This window comes from Oculina patagonica, unplaced genomic scaffold (genome assembly GCF_052425735.1).
Source record: "Oculina patagonica isolate OP01 unplaced genomic scaffold, crgOcupat unplaced70, whole genome shotgun sequence".
Taxonomy (NCBI): Eukaryota; Metazoa; Cnidaria; class Anthozoa; order Scleractinia; family Oculinidae; genus Oculina; species Oculina patagonica.
Window position 1 is genome coordinate 1 of NW_027558581.1, and position 19,953 is coordinate 19,953.

General features: G+C 40.1%; 2 protein-coding genes across 2 annotated transcripts; both read left to right on the forward strand.

The window, feature by feature from the left end:
- The first annotated feature begins 2,986 nt into the window (after nt 1–2,986).
- Nucleotides 2,987–8,150, forward strand: LOC144641143 (mammalian ependymin-related protein 1-like). The gene is made up of 6 exons (XM_078500190.1): nt 2,987–3,122; nt 4,827–4,861; nt 5,609–5,743; nt 6,397–6,586; nt 6,685–6,799; nt 7,669–8,150. Exons 1-6 carry the CDS (start codon nt 3,056–3,058, stop codon nt 7,739–7,741), a joined length of 615 nt encoding a protein of 204 aa, XP_078356316.1. The 5' UTR covers nt 2,987–3,055; the 3' UTR covers nt 7,742–8,150.
- Nucleotides 8,151–11,010: 2,860 nt separating this feature from the next.
- On the forward strand, nt 11,011–18,640 carry LOC144641142 (mammalian ependymin-related protein 1-like). Its single transcript, XM_078500189.1, has 6 exons — nt 11,011–11,166; nt 15,292–15,326; nt 15,898–16,038; nt 17,158–17,347; nt 17,442–17,556; nt 18,391–18,640. The coding sequence occupies exons 1-6, from the start codon at nt 11,100–11,102 to the stop codon at nt 18,461–18,463; spliced, it is 621 nt and encodes a 206-aa protein (XP_078356315.1). The 5' UTR covers nt 11,011–11,099; the 3' UTR covers nt 18,464–18,640.
- Nucleotides 18,641–19,953: the final 1,313 nt, after the last annotated feature.

A 19,953-nucleotide genomic window follows, 5' to 3' on the forward strand; every position in this document is an offset into this window, starting at 1 on the left:
TAACCGTGACGGTCGTTTGGATACCCGATCTAAATTAGCATAGATTTTTACGATTTTATTTCACCGTTTACTCCTTATTTTTTGTTTGATTGAGAAGTTATATCAAACACGCGAGACAGTGTTTCATCGGCTATCTTAACACCTCGAATTTGGTCCATTGGTTATTTTCCACTCAGTCTCTTCTCAGTGTTTGGATATCCCGATCGGAAACCCTGCCTCTCGTGTTTGATATATTCCGTCAAGAATTCCCCAATCTAACCATTCAACCTGAAACCAGAAAGCTTAAACAAGAAAATCTTCTCTTGAGGCTTAATTACTCAAATGGTTTCTGCGCGTCTTCAAAAACTCGAAATTTTTTAGCTGTGGTTTGATCCCTCACAGCAAATTACGGTTATATCTTTCTTTAGAAGATCAGGCCCATACACTTTCTCCTTCCGACTTTTTGGTGATTCTGCGTGTATTTCGACAGCTTATAGTTCTAACATGACATGACAAGGAATATTAATTGCACCTATTTTCGCTCGTTCGTAAATAAACGCTCTTTTCTTCAACAGCACACGGAGTTGTGCGTTTGCCTGCCACCTGGCTAACCCAGATGGTTCCACAATTTGCACTTGCTAGATGAGCCTTGATCTCATCAGGAAAGGGGACTTGCGAGACATATAATGCTAAGATATGATTAAAATTGCTCTCTATTTCATTTTGAAAGTGCGTCACCTTGAATTTTTTTCTACTGTACATTTGAAAAAATACGACTAAGTTGAAAAAATTGTAGGCCCGGGCCTACGAGCCTCTAGGCTAGCTACGCACCTGGTTTAACTTAAGTTGGCTACCACTAATTTCAGAGCAGTTTAGACCAAAAATACTGCTAATCCCCGTGACGTAGCCCCTTTAAGTAGTTGATAAGATTGATTTTTTTTTCTCCAGCAGTTTTACCAACGACGAATGTAAAAAGAGGAAAGCAAATTAAAATCGTAAAAACTACCTAAAAACTTATGAAAGAGCAGCAAAAAATCAGTTTGCTTCGGTGAACGTCAAGAGAATGCCAAACATGAACAAGTGGCCGAGTCTTTGTTATATCAAAGTAAAATTTAACCAGCGATACGAAATTGCAGAACCGTCACCAATTCTCATTAAAAATGGAAGACACGTTGACTGACGGAAATTTCGTGCTTGTGGACCCATAAAGCCCAATCCCAGAAAAAGAAAAATCCTTTTAATGCAACAGGTAACTACTGACAAACTACTTTCTACAAGGTGCAAGCTTTTATGTCATCTAAGGTTCGTCTGGGACGATAGCCAAACACTAGCCAGGTCAGGGCCGTAACTAGCAAGAGGCAAGACGAGGCACTTGCCTCGTCTTGATTTAAAACCAAAATTAAAAAAATATATATGTTTTGTTGAAAAAATAATCCCCAGTTGAACAAGATTGATTTTTCTCAAGAAATACTTTATGAAAAATGTTTAAGAAATAGATTCTGAGCTTGTAGAACCTCCTAGAAAGTTAAATGAAAGTATTTGCCTTCTTAACAGTTTGACCACCTTGTGAGGTATAAGACCTCTACGCTAATTTCCTTTAAAGACGAGAAAAACCTTTGCTTTTCCTCGCTTAACACTAAACCGTGAAAGTGTTTTCACTGTTTTTCCGGACTTTTCCCACTTTTAATTGTCCCAGTAAAAACATAGTCTAAATATAGGTGACAGCGTTCTCGAAAAAATACAGCTGGTCCTTTTTAATTATCAACAAGGTCAAGATTGGTCAAGGCCAAGCTATTCAACCAATAAGGAACATTAAAATCTCTCCAGGGACTGATTTCTATTAAAACACGCCATGCCGCCACTAAATATAGCTATATTTTTTGTATTAAGATGGGTGCATTAGTTTCTCAGAGGGACCACTTCTCATTTGTTTATACTCGAGTTTGACAGACAGAGTTTGAGTTACTGATATAAATTCGTTTGAAAGGGTGCAGTTATTGTTAGTGTGGATCGTAATTGACATAAACTCTTCACAGCCTGACATTTCTTACATGTGTTAAAAGCTCTAAAATATATCAGCTAGAATAACGATAAATTAATTTTTAATAACTGGAAAATTATTAAGATGTGATGGATAAGCTTTTCAAGGGGCCACTCCTAATTTATTGATACTTTCACTTTAAGTGAAAGACGAAATAACAGAAGAAAATTTAACGTGTGTTCGTATTCAAGAAGATAGTTCGTAGCACACAAGTAGAAATTCACTCGGAATTTGTCGAAATTCACGTCTGGTGGTTCCCCAGCTGTTTTCTTTTCGCTGATTCTAAGCTGATAGAACACGAGCGCGCGCCGGTTGCTCTTTAACTTTTGACAAAGTACAGGGGAACCTCAATTTAACGAAGTGCCATTCGCTGTCAAGAGCGTATTGTCCCTTTCTCCGGTTTTTGCGTCACGGCAAGAATGATGCCTTGGGTCTGTTAGATATAAGAAGTAAAATCAAAACAACATATTACGAAAGTATAGAGATTCTTATCTTTTTCAGGTTACATGGAATATCATTGCGTTATATCGACTTCTGTGAATGATGTGCGCGTGATTGTCGTTTCAATTTTCCCGGATAATACTCTACTGCACAGGCTTCGAGTCTTACATCCGAGAAAATTTTGGATTTTTTGTCCTACTGAAAAGAATAGTGTGCTCTCTTGTTATCACTCGCCAGCAATAATTTTCTTTATTTCAGGGTCCGCTAATGTAAAGTAAGTGCAAGTGAAGAACCCCCTGAAGCTTCATTCGCCTCCCTCAATTTTTTTCCATTCTTCTTTTCATTTCCAGTGGCCCATCTCTCTTCTGTTTCATGCGACAATTCACTGCCCGAATATTTTAGAACATTTCATCGCCTGATGGAGGTCAGAGCTGGATATTTTTGGCTTTTATCTCAGCGTGTCTTTTTAGGACACCCGACACTGTATAATTTACACAAGTCGAATCACTTGACTTGACCCTGAGCGTGATATCAGCGGATATCGGTAACAGCACCGCGCTTTTCGTTGCAACCCTCCATAGCATCGAAAGCAAAATGTTAACTTTTCTAGGAACGTTGTTTCTTGTGGCGCTTGTCAATGCTCAGAAGCCTGGTCCATGTGGTGAGTAATTAATTTAATTAAGTTTGGATCTACATCACAATTTAAATAACAGAAATAATTCCTCAGTTGTGAAGTTGAGATGTAAGATTATGTAAGCTAAATGGCGGGCTACATCCGGCGACAAAAGGATGGTTTCCATAAATCTTTGACTATGGCTCGCCGAATAAGCACTGAAACATTAATTATGTATTTGGCTTGCAAGTTTCATACTTGAATTTCCTTTCAAGAGAAATGACTCTTAGAGAAATTTGGGCGCGTTTATCTATCAATGCCAAGCGGTTTCACAGAAGTGATAATATGAGAAGCAGCAGCATTTATCAAAACTAGAAAGACAACGGGTGGTGAGCGACAGAGGCACAACTTCCGCACCATTAAAAGTACGATGCCAGCTTCAAGATCACTACGTTGTTTCCTCTTTGCTTTCAAGTCGAGCTCACCAGAAACGAGAAGCGACCGACTTCTAGCCATTTCAAGCTTGTATTTTAAGATCTTTAAAAAATTCGCTCCAAACATAACGTAAAGACTTTTTTGTTCCAAATATTCTCCGTCCCTCTGAGCTCATCAATGGGTGAATGAATTTATATTTGTTTAAAGGTGAAAAAAGGGAAAAATGGCCGAAAATGTGATTCGTGCGTAAGAGAATATTTTTGTCGCATAATGAATGTCACAGACTGTGTCTACCAGGGTTGCCATGCCATGCCATGCCATGCCATAGTCACCGCTAGACGCTCGAATTTCACTCTCCAACTGTTATTCTGCCCTTGTCACCATAAGTCTGTTTACAACTTTGCCTTAAAATTCAGTGTTCTTGCCTTTTTACATATTTTTAGGTACGGACCATTATTTTCCTGAAGGGGGAGGGGAATAACAAATTTTCCTCTGCAATCTTTATGCACCTCTGTAAACATTTATTTCGAATGTGCAAACTATTTTTATACATATCGTGTTTGCAAGCAATTTCTTATTTTTCATTTTTTTTTTTTTTATTAATAACAATTTGTTTCAATTTTTTCATACCCCCTTCCAGAAAAATCAAGACCCGTCCCTCAGTACCCTTTATTTCATCTAGTCTCCACCGGATGTAAGCGGTGGGGCCTGAAGGGGTAAAATGGGAACAGGGATTTGGGCAAACTTTCACTGGGAAAACGGGATTTGGGTCACTGGGACTTTGCTAGCTGGGAATTTTTACAAACAAAAAAAACAATAGAGCTGAGCCTGGGATTTGGGAAACTTGGGAAAACAATAGGTCGAGAAATGTGATCTGGGCTAAATTTGGGCTGAGAAAATGGGATTTATACAGCACCCCCTTTCAGGGCCCTCTTAGCAATCTGGCCAGAGAGGGTTGCTGAAAATTCCGGGAAGTCTTTGATAAACGCCGGTCCCATTGAAAAAGATGGGAGCAGAAGTACATAATCTAGATTATGTATTTCTGATGGGAGCTGTAGCTGTAGCCTGTGCGAGCAAAACAGGCGGTTTTATAGTGGGACAGAGCTTCGTGTTTATATCACTTTAAACCTGTCAGTTATTGTGAAAGGAATTACTATACATAGAGGGTCCTGAAGGGGGAGGGGGAAGAGGGGATATAAATCCCATTTTTCCAGCCCAAATTTTGCCTAAATCCCATTTCCTAGCCTATTGCCTATTGTATAAACTGATATAAGTGTTTTTAAAAAATAATAATCAAAGTCATGTGACTATTTTCAGAGACTCCTTCGGAGTGGAGTGCACGCCAAATGGCGGTGAGTTTGATCTTTATTCCTTAAAGTCAATATATAAATTCTCCTTCCCAGTCTGTGTACATATCTTCTCATGTCAGTAAAGAGAATTTGCGTACTATCAAGCCAATTACCTCGGCGTTCATGACTAATTCTCATAACCAATATGTTTGACTTTGCATTATCTATAAAAAGGGGAATTTAGATGAGCAATGTTGCCTATGAACGCGAAACTTGTTTAATAAGGAAATCGCAAAGGAAAACGACCCCTTCCGGTAGCGCCCAATCTCCCTCTCAGTCGTTGATTGGGCTCGTCACGCAACGCTTCTGCGTGTCGAGCCCAAACGGAACAGCTGCGAAGGAGACTAGGCGCTACCGGTAGTTGGAAAACGCTTCTTCAGGGGTCAAGAGGAATTAGACTAGCCCCAGATCTCCTAACAAGCAAACGCGTTTAGCATGCAGGAGGTATTTTTAAGATTTTAAAGAATCTTACACGCCCAGTTTGCAACGCGCGCTTGCATGGGTGAAATCACCACCCTTTCTCTACCAGCCCCTCCCTTAAAACAATTTTCAGAAATTATTTAAGAGAGCCCCTTGGTAATTTCTCTACCAGCCCCTCCGGCCTTAAAACAATTTTTAGAAATTCTGTTTGAGACCCCCTTGGTAATTTTTCAACAAACTTTTAAAAAATATATATGTCTGGAGGTAGATCGTTTCGTTTCAGTACGAGCATTGGTAATTTCTAATAATTTTGCATTTCCTTTTTTTCAGTTTGATCCGTCAAAGAATACCGCGGTGTTTGCCAGACTCTCGTACGATGCTCATGGAGAGAGACTTAGCGTAGTTGAAGAGGTTGATGTACAAAAACAGAGGAAGTTTTACGAGTACATTTATCTCCACCGAGAGGTATGATAAAATCTCTCCGTGAAATATCATTCCATGGAAAATCATGGAGTACCGAGTAAAATTACAGAAACCTTTTAAATGAAATCTATTAAGCAGCACTTCCATGTTGTACAATTGAACCCCGCTATTTCGAACCGTTAGAGGAAACAAAAAACAGTTCGAAATGGCTGGAGTTCGAAATAGCTGATAGTACTGAAATGACTGAAGGGCAAATCCAAGGGAAATGATGGGTTTTACGGAACGGGAAACTCGAAATAACCGAGTTCGAATTAGCGAGGTCCACATCAAAGCCTTGGTCTTGCTCATTGTAGTAAACCTGCTTTATTTCTTAAAATAAAAAAAAGGTTCAACTGTACTATTTAGACTACGCTTCAATAATTTAAGTGTATGGATGAAACCCTAGTGTGCTACTATTCAAATGAAAGCTGTTAGTGTTACTTTTGTCTCGTTATTACGCACAAGGTGGTTGAAACTTTAAAGTCAGTGACAGTGAGTGAATAAAACCCTAGTGTGTGGACATTCAAATAAAAGCTACTGGGCAGTACGCTTATTTGACGCTTTTAATTATGCTTTACAAGATAGTTCCTACGCAGTCAAAGTAATGATCATAACTTAAATATCAAGGTTAATGAGGCCCTCTTTATTCCTTGCAGCACACCATGTACCAGATCGAACTGAGCCCAAACAAGACTGGAAAGTGTGTCAAGAAAGAACTCACAGAACCCTTCCATAGGTTTGAGATACCCGACAACGCCACTTTTCTGGGAGAAGGGACCATTGGCACAAATGCATTTCCGGGTCTGGGAGTGAACGTTGCTCTTTTTGAGGGAAACGTTGGAGATGGTAAGATAGACCACAGCGCGCATTTTTAGATTCCATTGGTGTAATATTTTGTCAATTCATGCATGTTAAAAGTTAATCTTGCTTTCTATAATTTTCAGATCGCCACTTTGTGACGGTTACCGAGCCGTTCTACGCCCCGGCGCAAGGCCACGAGATTTGCCTTGTGCTTTATGAGAATATTTTCTCCAAGAAGTATGGCTTCATTCACACCAGGTTGGCTAACATACTGTTTGATTCATTTCTACTGACGTACCCACAACGGCAATTAAAAGTACGCACTCCTTCAGTCATCTCGTAGCACGATCTCTTCTATTTGGAACACTGGAGTTCAAGTTAGTTTCGAGAAAAGGTGGTCAAAGACGCGAAACTGTGTGACCGCTGCAAACTTTAATCACGCCCCACCAACCCACAAAGACAGCTTGCTCCTCTCTCCTCCGCAGAGGTCTCTTTCGTGTTTCGGGCTGGGAAATAGGGAGAGGAACGGGGAGAGGTGAAAAGTAGCGCGCGGAGCCTGGAGAGAATCGAAACGAAAGCGCGCCCGCGCTCCCCCTATTTTTCATTTTTCGTGTTTTCGCCTTCCTCCCCCCGTGTTTTTTCGCCTTCCCCCACGAAAGAGGCCTCTGCGGAGGAGAGAGAGCTTGCTCGCAGGCAACAATTACCCCGAATGGAATTTGAACCCTCGCTATTTTATTGCCAGCGATTATAATCGGGGGGGCGGGGGGGGGGGCTGTATGATTAGGGATGTATAAAAATTCCTCAGATAAACTTTGGTTGAAAAAAATTCTTGAAAGATAAGAGACGGGCTTCAAAGCCGTGACCATTAGATCGCCAAGGTCTGTTTTACTCATATACTGCAAATCGTAAAAGTAATATATCTACGGGCTATATAGTGGTAGAATGCCGTAAACTGTAAACTGATTGGCTTGAAGTGCCATTCTAAGAAAGCATCCATTCCCGATTGGCAACAGAAGCTGGTGAGTGAACTAATAAAGAAACTGGAAGGGGTTGCTATTTTGGGGGAAAAATTTTGCACACAAGTTACATATAGTAGCAGACGCTAATATTTATTTCATTTCTTACAGCTTTTTCGACGTGGTGCTTGGCGTGGACCCTGAAAGGTTTATTCCTCCACGCGAGTGTGAGGAGCACTATTAAACACCACTTCAACCATTGTAAATGACACTTTCATACAAATTGAGATAAACTTGAATTGAAAAATAGTCGGATCGACGTTTTTCACGAACGCATTCTGTTCTAAACTTCTCAATGTTGCCCAACCAAGCCCGTTTTTGGCCTTTCTGTGTTTCTTTGAGAACGTCTACAGTTTTAAGCCATTATTGTGATATTTCAATTAATTCTAAACAAGTTGGTCAGTGCCAAAATTGCTTAAAATTGCGTGACATAGCCCCTTTAGTAATTAATTAATTAGTAATCAATTTTGTAGCAGAGCCTTCGCTGTTAATTGTCACGGCAGCCCCGAGAAGGAAGAAAGGCCCTGAGAGAGCTTGATTTGTAGTAAGACATAAAGTTAATTGTCAAATAAACAGCTGCTGCCAGAACATTACATATGTCGTTTTATCATTATTGGTCAGTGAAATTGTAAAACGCAAACAACGCAATCAACCAAACAATGCTAGCAAAAATTAAAAACAAGAAAGCCTTATAATTAATTGCGGGAGCTAAAACTATAAAACAAGGCCAGCGAGGCACGAGTAGACTTGCTTAAAGTCGAGCTCACAGAGCGCAAAGCGCTAAAGCGAGCGCGAGAGGTCTCTTACCACCAAACCGGAAACGGAAGCGAACGACCTTTAGAAAGTCTAAGGCACGAGATAATCTGGCGACCATTTTCGCGCTTTCAATTCTAGCTCTGCACTATCAAAGCCGCTGTTGCGTGCGTGACGTCAATCGTCCAATATTTTTTCTATTACTGGGCGATTGACGTCAATCGTCCAATAATAATTACGTCAATCGTCCAATAATAATCACGTCAATCGTCCAATAATAACTACGTTAATCGTCCAATAATAACTACGTCAATCGTCCAATAATAATTACGTCAATCGTCCAATAATAACTACGTCAATCGTCCAATAATAACTACGTCAATCGTCCAATAATAATTACGTCAATCGTCCAATAATAATTACGTCAATCGTCCAATAATAATTACGTCAATCGTCCAATAATAATTACGTCAATCGTCCAATAATAACTTACGTCAATCGTCCAATAATAACTACGTCAATCGTCCAAAAATAATTACGTCAATCGTCCAATAATAATTACGTCAATCGTCCAATAATAATTACGTCACAAAGAGTTTGAATTAGCGGGATTCAACTGTACTATTTAGACTACGCTGTACACCACGTTTAAATACCGGCAATTTTAGTATGCAGATGAAAACCTATTATCATTCGATGCAATTTTTTCTTCCTTTTCATTGGCCGAGAGCCCACCACGTGATCTACCAATAACTGCCTACAAATAAAGGTCTGCTCGTGCGCATTAGCGAAGCGAGAGCGAGCGCGAAGCGCGAGAGGTCTACTACCACCAAACGGGAAACGAGAAGCGAACGACTTTTAGAAAGTCTGGCACGAGAAAACCTGACGACCATTTTCGCGCTTTCAATTCTAGCTCTGCACTATCAAAGCAGCTGTTGCGTGCGTGACGTCAATCGTCCAATAATTTTTCTATTATTGCACGATTGACGTCAATCGTCCAATAATAGAAACGCCTAATTTGGACGGTGCTAGCCAGTTAGCTGGAATTAGCCGGGGATTGTAAACAAATCAGAAATGAAGCTGTATTTTGAATGAATAGTAATTATACTTATGTGATTGTATCAATAATGATATTTCATGATTTTCAACATTGGCATTATTTTTTTGGAGGGGGGATATGAAAAATATTGAAAACAAAAATTGTTTGCAGGGGCAAGAAAGACAAAATAAATTGTTTGCAAACACGATATGTATAACAAAAACTAGTGTGCAGAGGAAAATTTTTCATAGCCCCCTCCAAGAAAATAATGGTCCGTCCCTAACGTGGCAACTAGCTGGAGTGATAAGACTCCCTCAGGTGTCTCCAAAGAGGATCTAGGATGTGGAAACGTATATTATTTCCCTAAAAGTAAATATTTTTTATTGATTTTAGAAAATAAGAACCTATTTCCAAGGTTAAGCGAAATCAATCAATCAATCAACCAGACTAAAGACGTTCCTATACCGTAAAATTCCGGTTATAAGCCACCCCCCCCCCCCCCCCTCCGCTTATAAGCCTCACCGGTTATAGGCCCATCTACCTGGAAACAGAAAAATACATCTGATTATCAGCCCCCCAGATATAAGCTCCCCTCTGACGGATGACAGTACTGAACAGGGCTAAATGTTATTTTTATGCGTTTTTAGCCTAAAAAACGTATTTCGATTAACACTGCCGTGGCTCGTTTCAAAACGTTTCTTTTTTTTATTCCGCTTATAAGCCCTCCCGGATATAAGCCCCTTAGCTTATAAGCCCACACAAAACTCCTTACGAAGTTGTATAAGCCCAGGGCTTATAACCGGAATTTTACGGTATATAAAGAGTTTCGTATATATAATAGAATATAAGGCTAAAGAGGTTCTTATATATAAGGTGTCTAACTGGCAAATTTTATCCTAACAGGTTCTTAAAAATTAGGTTCTTATTTGCGGGTTTTTACTGTAATCCCTGAAATACAAGCCAAGGCTAGCGACCAATCGTTGTAACTACAATAGGATCTATTAAATCCAGCCTTAATGACCTCGCTAAATCCGCAGACCATCCAACATCTAACGGCCGGGTGCATCAGTCTCGAACCTCCTCCCTCTCCCCTCCCCCTCCACTTTCAACTAATCCCAAAGTGCAAAAATTTCACTTTCATCGAAAATGCCGTAATACTTCCCGTTTGGTTTACATTCTCCCGGTTTAAATCTTTGACATGAATAAGGTCGAATAACCATTATTATATTTTCCTTTTCTTTTGCTAACATAAGTAAGTGAAGAGCCCCAAGCCCCTTTCGCCTTCCCCCAATTTTTCCCATTCTTCTTTTTATCTTTATTTCCAGTGACCCATTAGACTTGCATACAAGTCGAGCTTACAGAGCGCGAAGCGCGAAAGCGAGCGCGAAGCGCGAAAGCGAGCGCGAAGCGCGAGAGCACGACACGAACGACTTTTAGAATCTCTAGCGGTCCATCTCTCTGATCTTGTGTTTTTTTGCATTTGCACGGTTGCGACCGCGCTGCCTACCGTAGGATTTTAGAACATCTGCGATATATCATTTATTTGAGAACATGCTGCTGCGCTGAAGCAGATCAGAGCTAGCTGGATATTTTTGGCTTTTTGCCTGTTGTTTATTTTTAGGACACCCGATACTGTATAATTTTCATAAGCACGTATTTTGTCGAATCACCTGACTTCAGCGTGATATCAGCGGGTATCAGAGACATCACCTCGCTTTTCGCTGCAGCTCTACATAGTATCGAAAGCAAAATGCTCGCCTTTCTGGGAACGGTGTTTCTTGTGGCCCTTGTCAATGCTCAGAGGCCTCATCCATGCGGTGAGTAATTAATTTTTGATATATATTGATCCAAATTCTTGTCTATGGGCAAGTTTTATATCAGATGTATAAAGCTTATGAAAGCGCACTGCGTGGGAATCTAGACTACCTCCGGCAACAAATTAACGTAAATCGCAAACGATTGCTTTCTCGGAAGCACACTGAAACTGTAATTATGTACGTTGCTTAAGATACATACTTGCAATTGAAACTTCCTCTACTTACGTTCCTCTACTCTATCGGACTCTATGTTAAAATGTTGAAAATCAAGCGACTGCACTGAAGTGAAAATATCGAGAAAAATAAAGGATTAGTTACCGAAGCATAAGTTTCGCACCATCATGAATACGCTACCAACTTCATAGTCGAAACGTTGTTTCCATTTCAAATGAATAAACTGCACTGGGCCGCGAACAAAATGCTGCTAGTGTGCGCAGGATCTATGAAAGACCTATCAGCCAACAAATGAAAAACACGAAACGTGAAACGTGAAATGCGGCAGAGACATGATAGAGACCAATCCGAGAGTCAAAAACGCAGTTATGCATTTTTGACTCTCGGATTGGTTTCTATCATGTCTCTGCCGCATTAAGTTATCTACATCTACGCAGTTCGTTCAGCCTTGCAGTTTCACGTTTCATGTTTTCCATTTCAAGCTTGCATTTTCGATGCATTTAAAAAATGACGTAACAACTTATCGTTTCCCCAAACTGTGTTCATTAATAGGTGAATAAATTAAGGCTTCAGCAACAAGCCAGCTAAATGTATTGATCAAACGGTGCAAAAAGGGAATAAATGGCAAAATAATTGTTTCGTGCGTAAGAGAATGTAAATGTCGTATAATATATTTTACAGACAACCTGAGCTGTCTGCCAGGTCAACACTAGAGGCTCAAATTTCGCTTTTCGACTATAAGTATTCCACCCTTTTCAGTTTGTTTACAGCTTTGCCTTCAAATTCATCTAGCCTTTTTTCGACTATTTTGCTTGTTTACAAGCAGAAGTAGGAGATTAGGAGTGATGTGGGCAAAATTTGGAACATTCTTGTCTACTCTCAAGGGACTGTTTTAATTTCTCAAGGGAGTTCTTTCCGCTTAGTGGGCGATGAAAGGGTCTCTTATTATTATTGCGTCACCACTTCCGATCTCGTGTTAAAGACGTGACTTGTCACATATTCCGCTGTAGGTGATGAAAGGGTCTCTCATTAGTATTGCGTCAACAATTGCGATCTCGTGTTAAAAACGTGACTTGTCACATGTATAAACGTTATATAACAGTTATTTTTATGCGTGAGTATCTCAAATGAGATATGACACAACTAATCGAGAATGTGAGTGGTTCAGTGTTTCACAGTCTAAAGCGTTGTACTAGTACAAGCGTCTCACTCACTGAAGCCGGGCGCTAATATTTAACCTAAAATGATTAAGAACGGAAATTATCTTTTCTTTCACAAACTATTCGTCGAATACACTCCCTTTGTTCGTCTTTAAATGTTTTGTGAACAAAACTCTTGAGAGATTTTCTAAAACCTAGAAGAACTCGCTTTCTACTTCATTCCGCTCAACCTGCGCTCAACACCCGCCATGATAACAATTGTTTTTGTCTACGTGCGATATTTTTGGACCGGAAATTAGACTTGAACTCCATTAGCCGCTGTGGGTGATGAAAGGGTATCTCATTAGTATTGCGTCAACACTTGTTATCTCGTGTTAAAAACGTGACTTGTCACATGTATAAACGTTATATAACAATTATTTTTAAGCGTGAGTATCTCAAATCCGACATGACACAACTAAGGATTTGTTTTCGCGACAATCGATTGCGTTAGTCACGCTTAACACGAGTGAATAATCATTTATTCGCGTTCTCAATTCAAGGGATTTCTTTTCGGTGTGGGTGAACAATGCGTCAGTCAACACTTGAAGGCAACGTATAAGTCGCGCTAATATTTAACCTAAAGGATTTGTTTTCGCGACAATCGATTGCGTTAGTCACGCTAAACACGAGTAAATAATCATTCGCGTTCTCAATTCAAGGGAGTTCTTTTCGGTGTGGGTGAACAAAGCGTCAGCCAACACTTGAAGGCAATGTATAAGTCTTTCACAGACTAAAGCGACGCTAATATGTAACCAAGAACGTAAGAACGCAAGTTTGGACTGGTACAAGCGTCTAACACACTAAAGGAGCGCTAATATTTAACCTAAAACGATTAAGAACGCAAATTTGTACTTTTACAAGTCTTTCACATTCGCGACAATCGATTGCGTTAGTCTCGCTAAACACGAGTAAATAATCATTTATTCGCGTTCTCAATTCTAGGGATTTCTTTTCGGTGTGGGCCGGGGGTGTGGGTATATATGAAGAATGTATTGAACCGCTGAACTGTTTGTTTGCTTTAGTAGGCCGGAATAAGCGTATACGCGACACGAGTACTACAGTATATTCAATGTGTTTTCGATTGGGTTTTCTTTGGCTCCTTAATTTGCGGTTGAGTTTTGTAAACAGCGCGTTGTTGACTTCTAGGTTTCAGTTTTAATTTAGAATGTGATGTGGAAGTGTAAAGTATTCAGGTAAGCTAAGTTATTTTCAAGACTTCCACTCCTAAACAACATGAAAAGCGTCTTTCACCCTTTAGCAAAACACTACTCCATACCACAATTGACAGCCAACAGATAGACCATAGCAAAATAGTCGTAGTCTCATAGAGACCTTTGATTACATGTATTTAGTACCCTTTATTTCATTTAGTCTCCACCGGATGTAAGCGATCTGGCAAGAGAGGGCACAGGCGGCCCAGGCGTTGTATGCGATCAATGTGACCACAGGTGCCCCAAGCTCTATGGGAGATATATAGACGTGTGACCTTTGTTCAGTGTTATGTGAGTGTTGTAATTTGAGCGTCACCGCGGCCGTTGCGTAACAGCGAAATTATAAGGATTTGTATGGGAAATAACGGTTCCGACTTTAATTTAAAAATGCGAACGTGTTTTTAATAAAAAAAAAACTCTACCTGAAGTCCTCTGTCTGTTGGTTGGTTTTTGGAGCGATTTAGTGCGATTCCAGTGAGTTTTAGTTCCATTGCCTTCCTCTCTTTATATCCTTTACCCAGAGAGGAAGGCAATGGAATAAAACTCACTGGAATCGCACTAAATCGCTCCGGAAACCACATAGGAGACAAGTCAACAGACAGAGGACTTCAGGTAGAGTTTTTTTTTATTAAAAACACGTTCGCATTTTTAAATTAAAGTCGGAATCGTTATTTCCCATACCAAATCCTTATAATTTCGCTGTTGGCAACGACCGCCGTGACGCCAAATTACAACACTCATACAACACTGAACAAAGGTCACACGTCTATATATCTCCCATAGAGCTTGGAGTACCTGTGATGTGACATATTACAGTATCAGTATAATGTGGCCGATTGCGTAACTCTGGTTCTGCTGTTTGAGACAATGTATGAGAAAACTTCGAAAATTGCTCTAAATACTGCATTTGTAAAGGAACTGAAATACAAATGGCTTACCTCTTGTATTTCTTGCATTATTTTGACTTTTCTGTGTTGCTAGAGTGGGGTTTAAGCCATTTAAGCGATTTTCACTTTCGACGGTTTAGCTTGTCAAAGCGTAACTCGCTTAAACGGCTTAAAACCCACTCTAGGAACATAGAGAAGTCAAAATGATGCAAGACAACGAAATGAAAGCCAATTTTATTTCAATTATTTTCCACACGTAGTATTTAGAGCAAATTTCAAAGCATTCTCATACATTGTCTTACGGCTGAAAACGTAACGCAATCGCCAATATTAATATGTCACGTTGATCGAATACAACGTCTGGGCCGCATGTGGAGAGGGCGGCTGAAATTCAGAGTTACCTTTTTGCGGTTGTCTTTGTTCAACCCCAGTCCCATTACAGGACACTGCAAAGAAGATAGGAGCTGTGGCTGTAGGACACGGAGCTTTGCAACCTACCTTGTTAAACCCCTTGCTTTGCACTGGCAGTGTGTATGAAGATTTGGATCTCGTTAGCCTTGAGAAAGCAATACATTTTAAACACATAGAAACCTACATAAATGTCATCATACATTTTATAATAATAATAACTGATTTTATGACTATTTTCAGAGACTCCTCCCGAGTGGCATGCACGCCAAATGACGGTGAGTTTGATATTTCAAGTCAATAAACAAATTCTCCTTACTAGTCCCCATATGTTTCGTATCAGTGCAGTGAAGAGAATTTGCGTTATGTTTCGGCGATCATGAATTAATTCGCATAACCTATATGCTTGACTATGCATTAATTAAACAAGGATTTTAATGAGCAATGTTGCGTATAAACGCGAGACTTGTTCAGCAAGGAAATTACAAAGGATAATCATCCCTCCCCTCCCCCTAGCTTTGCGCTTTTCTTACTTCCGGTAGCGCCTAGTCTCCTTCGCAGCCGTCGTTTGGGTCGTCACGCAACGCTTCTGCGTGACGAGCCCAAACGACGGCTTCTATGGAGACTAGCTAGCACCGGAAGTAAAAAAAACGCCAAGGAAGAGGGGTGGAAGGATCGAGGAAGGAATTAGACTAGCCCCAGATCTTTTTAACAAACCTTCGCTTTCAGCTCTTCACCCTCGGCCTTAGTGTTCTTAACACATCACCTATTAACCTTCTCCTCGGGAGCACTTCACTGCCGTTTCGGTATACTAGTCTATAATAATTTTGCATTACCTTTCCTTTCCAGTTCGATCCGTCAAAGGATGTGGCGGTGTTTGCAAGAATCGCGTATGATGCTTATAATGAGAGACTTAGCATAATTGAAGAGGTTGATGAGGAAAAAGAAAAAGAAAGGAAGTTTTACGAGTTCATTTTTATCCACCGAGAGGTATGATATTAATCTCTCGTGAAATAGTAGTCTGCATTCCATAGAAAACTGTACCAAGTAATAATTCTCTAACAATTTGAAAACTGTTGAGCAGTATACTTTTATGTTATATAGCTAAACAAAATAACAAATTACAGCTTCACTATAATAAATGGAATCCTCCTCTTTATCTAGTAGAGCAGTAACTTTCCGAAACTTTGTACACATTTTGTCAGTTTGTTTTTCAGCATATTGTAATGTAGTGTAATGTAGTGTCGTGTAGTGTAGTGTAGTGTAAAATCTGTAATTACCACTTAGTGTAATGTATCCGTGTTTCCTGTATATGCAAAACATTGAAAACAAAATACAAAAAAGTTCTTTCATGTAGAATAAATAAGTCAACTTTGTTTAACGAGGGTTGCACGTAACAGTCTTGCGACTGACAAACCTGTGGCCCTCGGATACCCGATCGAATTGCAATTTAGAAGTGTTGATTTTTGTGGAGGGAGGAAAACCGGAGAACCCGAAGAAAAACCCTTGGAGCAAGGATGAGAACCAACAACAAACTCAACGTTAACTCACCTATGAGTATGACACGAACCTGGTCCACATTGGTGGGAAGCGAGCGCTCTCACCACTGCGCTATCCCTGCACCCCAAGGGACTATTTAACTATGCTGTACAATGCAACGTTGTTCAATATTTTAAGTCTATGGGTGAAACCCTAGTGTATGACTACTTAAATGAAAGCTATTGGCAGTACTTCCGTCTGGTCACCCCGTTATTACGGGCAGGAGCTGAAGTCCCGGCGAATGAGAATTACTAAAAATAACTCCCGCTATTACGGACTTTCTCTATTGCGGACACCAAATTGTGGTCTCGAAAGTGTCCACTACGTATACAGTGGAAGTTGACTGTATTACGCTGTACATGGTGGTTAAAACTTAAACATGGTGGTTAAAACTTTTAAGTCAGTGGATAAAACCCTAGTGTGTGACCATTCAAATGAGAGTTACTGAGCAGCAGTACACTACTTTTATTTTCTACTTTTCATTATCCTGTACAAGATAGTTCTATCCAATCAAAGTAATGATTATAACTTAAATTGGAAGGTTAATACAGCCATTTTTATTCCTTGCAGCACACCATGTACCAGATCGAACTGAGCCTCAACAAGACTGGAAAGTGTGTCAAAAAAGAACTCACAGAACCCTTCCATAGGTTTGAGATACCCGAAAACGCCACTTTTATGGCAGAAGCGACCATCGGCTCAAATGCTTTGCCGGGTCTGGGAGTGAACGTTGCTGTTTTTGAGGGAGACGTTGGAGATGGTAAGACGAATCACAGCGCGCGTTTCGAAGTACAGTCGGTGTAATTGTTTTGTCATTTGATGGTCAAAGCTCATTTTCTTCTGTATAATTTCAGATCATTACTTTGTGACGGTTACCGAGCCGTTCTATTCCCCGGATCACGGCCACGAAATTTGCATTCCGGTTCATGAAAATATCATCTCTAAGAAGTATGGCTTCATTCACACCAGGTTGGTTAACACACTGTTTGATTCATTTGCTGTGACGTGTTCCCCATATAGTGTAACCCTGTGTAAACAAAACTGTGGGGCTGGTTAGGCAGTGTAGCTGGTACTCGCGCGCGAAAAAACCCGTCAGCTACACAAGATAAGAGCTGGCATGATGTGAAAAGCTCAGTATGGAGTGCGCAATTTTTGTCCAGTCAATCTCACAACACGATTTATTCTAGTTGGAACAACTTCAAATTCTTTAGAGAAAAGGTGATCAAATGGTTAGTAAATTTGCAAAACAACTACAAACGTTGATGAATTTAAAAGGCCAAATCACGAAAATACGCCGACTGGACCTTGCTAAAGGTATTCGCTATAAATCTGTCAGCGATTAGATTACGTTTTTAAGGTTGGGAGGGGGGGGGGGGTGGTTCTACGTGATTAGGAATATATGAAAAATCTTCTATGGATAAACCATGGTTGAATGTGAAAACTTCACGAAAGAAACACGGGCTTCACACTGCTGTATCGGCAAGGTCTGTTTTACTTTACATACTGCAAACCGTAAAAGTAATATTTCTGCGGGCTTTAGAGTAGCAGCTGTTTGATTGTCAGTAGAATACCGTGAACTGTAACGATTGGCAGGGAGAGCCGGTAGTGATTTACCTCGTACAGAAATGTGGGCATGAATGTTTCCCATTCTAAGAACGCAGTCCATTTCCGATTGCCAAAAAGGTTTTTGAGCAAAGGGAAGGGGGAAGGTGGGGGAAGGGGGTGCTATTTGGGATGGAAAATTTTGCACACAAGTTAGAGTAGTGGTAGTAGCAGGTACTGATTTTTTTTCATGTCTTACAGCTTCTTCGATGTGGAACTTGGCGTGGACCCTGAAAGGTTTGTTCCTCCACGCGAGTGTGAGGAGCACCATTAAACACCGTTTCAACTATGCGCAGCTTTTTCCAATCGTCATGTATTAGTGATCAATTTTGTAGCAGAGCCTTTGCTGTTACTGGTCAGCAGCCACAAGAAGGAAGAAAGGCTATGAGAACTTGATTTGTAGTAAAAGATAAAGTTAATTGTTAAATAAACAGCTGCTGCAGGAACATTACATTTGTCGTTATGTCTTTGTTGCTCAGTGGAATAGCATAAGGGCTACACTTTCTGATCAAGCTTCAAAAATAGCAATTTTAAATATTGAAAGTACATGGTACGAAAAACTTTCGCTATATGTTTGAGGCCCGATGTATTAAATTCTTTTTCCGTGACGCAGGTTCGAAAACTTGGTATTTTACAAAGAATATATGGGCTCATTAACGCTTTGGTCACCCAGAAATTTTACAGTTTTTGAACGCTTATTCTCTTCGATTATTGCACGCAAAGAGCTTAAAAGTTCGCCGATAATTACGTTTCACAAGCTCTTTAATGTGGAGTCACTTTATATATAGCATGATGCCTTCTCTACGCAAAGTCGTATGCTGATGAGGCAAAATGTAAACAGTGACGACATTAAAGATCGCCCTATTATATGAGCTTTCCAATTAGAACCCAAACGCTTACATTTCTTTCTTTTCCTAGCATGCGACGCGAAAACACAGATGCGAATCGAGATTGAGCTACGAGGAGTGCAGGCGCGGAAGGAAACTGTGCTTTTTCGTGCCTTGCCCCATTCCTCCTCGTGTTTCCCGCTCACTTGCATAATTCTAATTTTTCGGGCTAGTGCTCGATCTCGTTTCGCATTCGCGTTTTCGCGTCGCCCGCTGGGAAAAGAAAGAGACTGCTCACAAGTTTTGCTGATTCAAAATGTCGAATAAGCGTTTAACACAGAAGTTGTTTGCTACTTTTATTTTAATTTCCTGAAAAGAAATTTATGACCCCCTTGGGAAACGTAATCACCTCTGCATGCGTTGCAATGTTGCAATGAGGGCCATGGGAAGTTGTATTGCAGATATTCGAAGTTGGATGATTAGTGATAGACTTCTACTAAATGATGACAAAAAACCGAGATGTTATTAATTGGAACTCAGTATCAGCTAAATAAGTTAGCTTGCGACGGCTGTTTACACGTAGGTGATAATGACATAAGGTCTGTCACCTGTGCTAGAAATTTAAGAGTCTGGTTTGATGAAAAAATGTCCATGTCTACTCATATGAGCAAGGCATGCAGTAGTGCGTTCTTTCATTTAGATAATAGAAGGAGAATTAAGAAATATCTAACTGTTGATAGTCTACGTACAATTGTTCATGCTTTTATTACCTCTCGACTGGATTATTGTAATAGCTTAATGTATGGACTGCCAAATCTTCAAATTTCCAAACTGCAGCGTGTTCAAAATGCCGCTGCAAGACTAATTATGGACATACCAAAGTACTCACATATAACCCCAGCCCTCTACAAACTTCATTGGCTTCCCGTTGATCATC

Excerpts from the sequence above, each read along its gene's own strand:
- LOC144641142 (XM_078500189.1), top strand. The coding sequence starts at position 11,100 with ATGCTCGCCTTTCTGGGAACGGTGTTTCTTGTGGCCCTTGTCAATGCT. Across the intron at positions 11,167-15,291 it reads TCAGAGGCCTCATCCATGCG|AGACTCCTCCCGAGTGGCAT; the intron begins GTGAGTAATTAA and ends GACTATTTTCAG. Across the intron at positions 17,557-18,390 it reads TATGGCTTCATTCACACCAG|CTTCTTCGATGTGGAACTTG; the intron begins GTTGGTTAACAC and ends CATGTCTTACAG.
- LOC144641143 (XM_078500190.1), top strand. The coding sequence starts at position 3,056 with ATGTTAACTTTTCTAGGAACGTTGTTTCTTGTGGCGCTTGTCAATGCT. Across the intron at positions 5,744-6,396 it reads ACATTTATCTCCACCGAGAG|CACACCATGTACCAGATCGA; the intron begins GTATGATAAAAT and ends TATTCCTTGCAG. Across the intron at positions 6,587-6,684 it reads TGAGGGAAACGTTGGAGATG|ATCGCCACTTTGTGACGGTT; the intron begins GTAAGATAGACC and ends TATAATTTTCAG.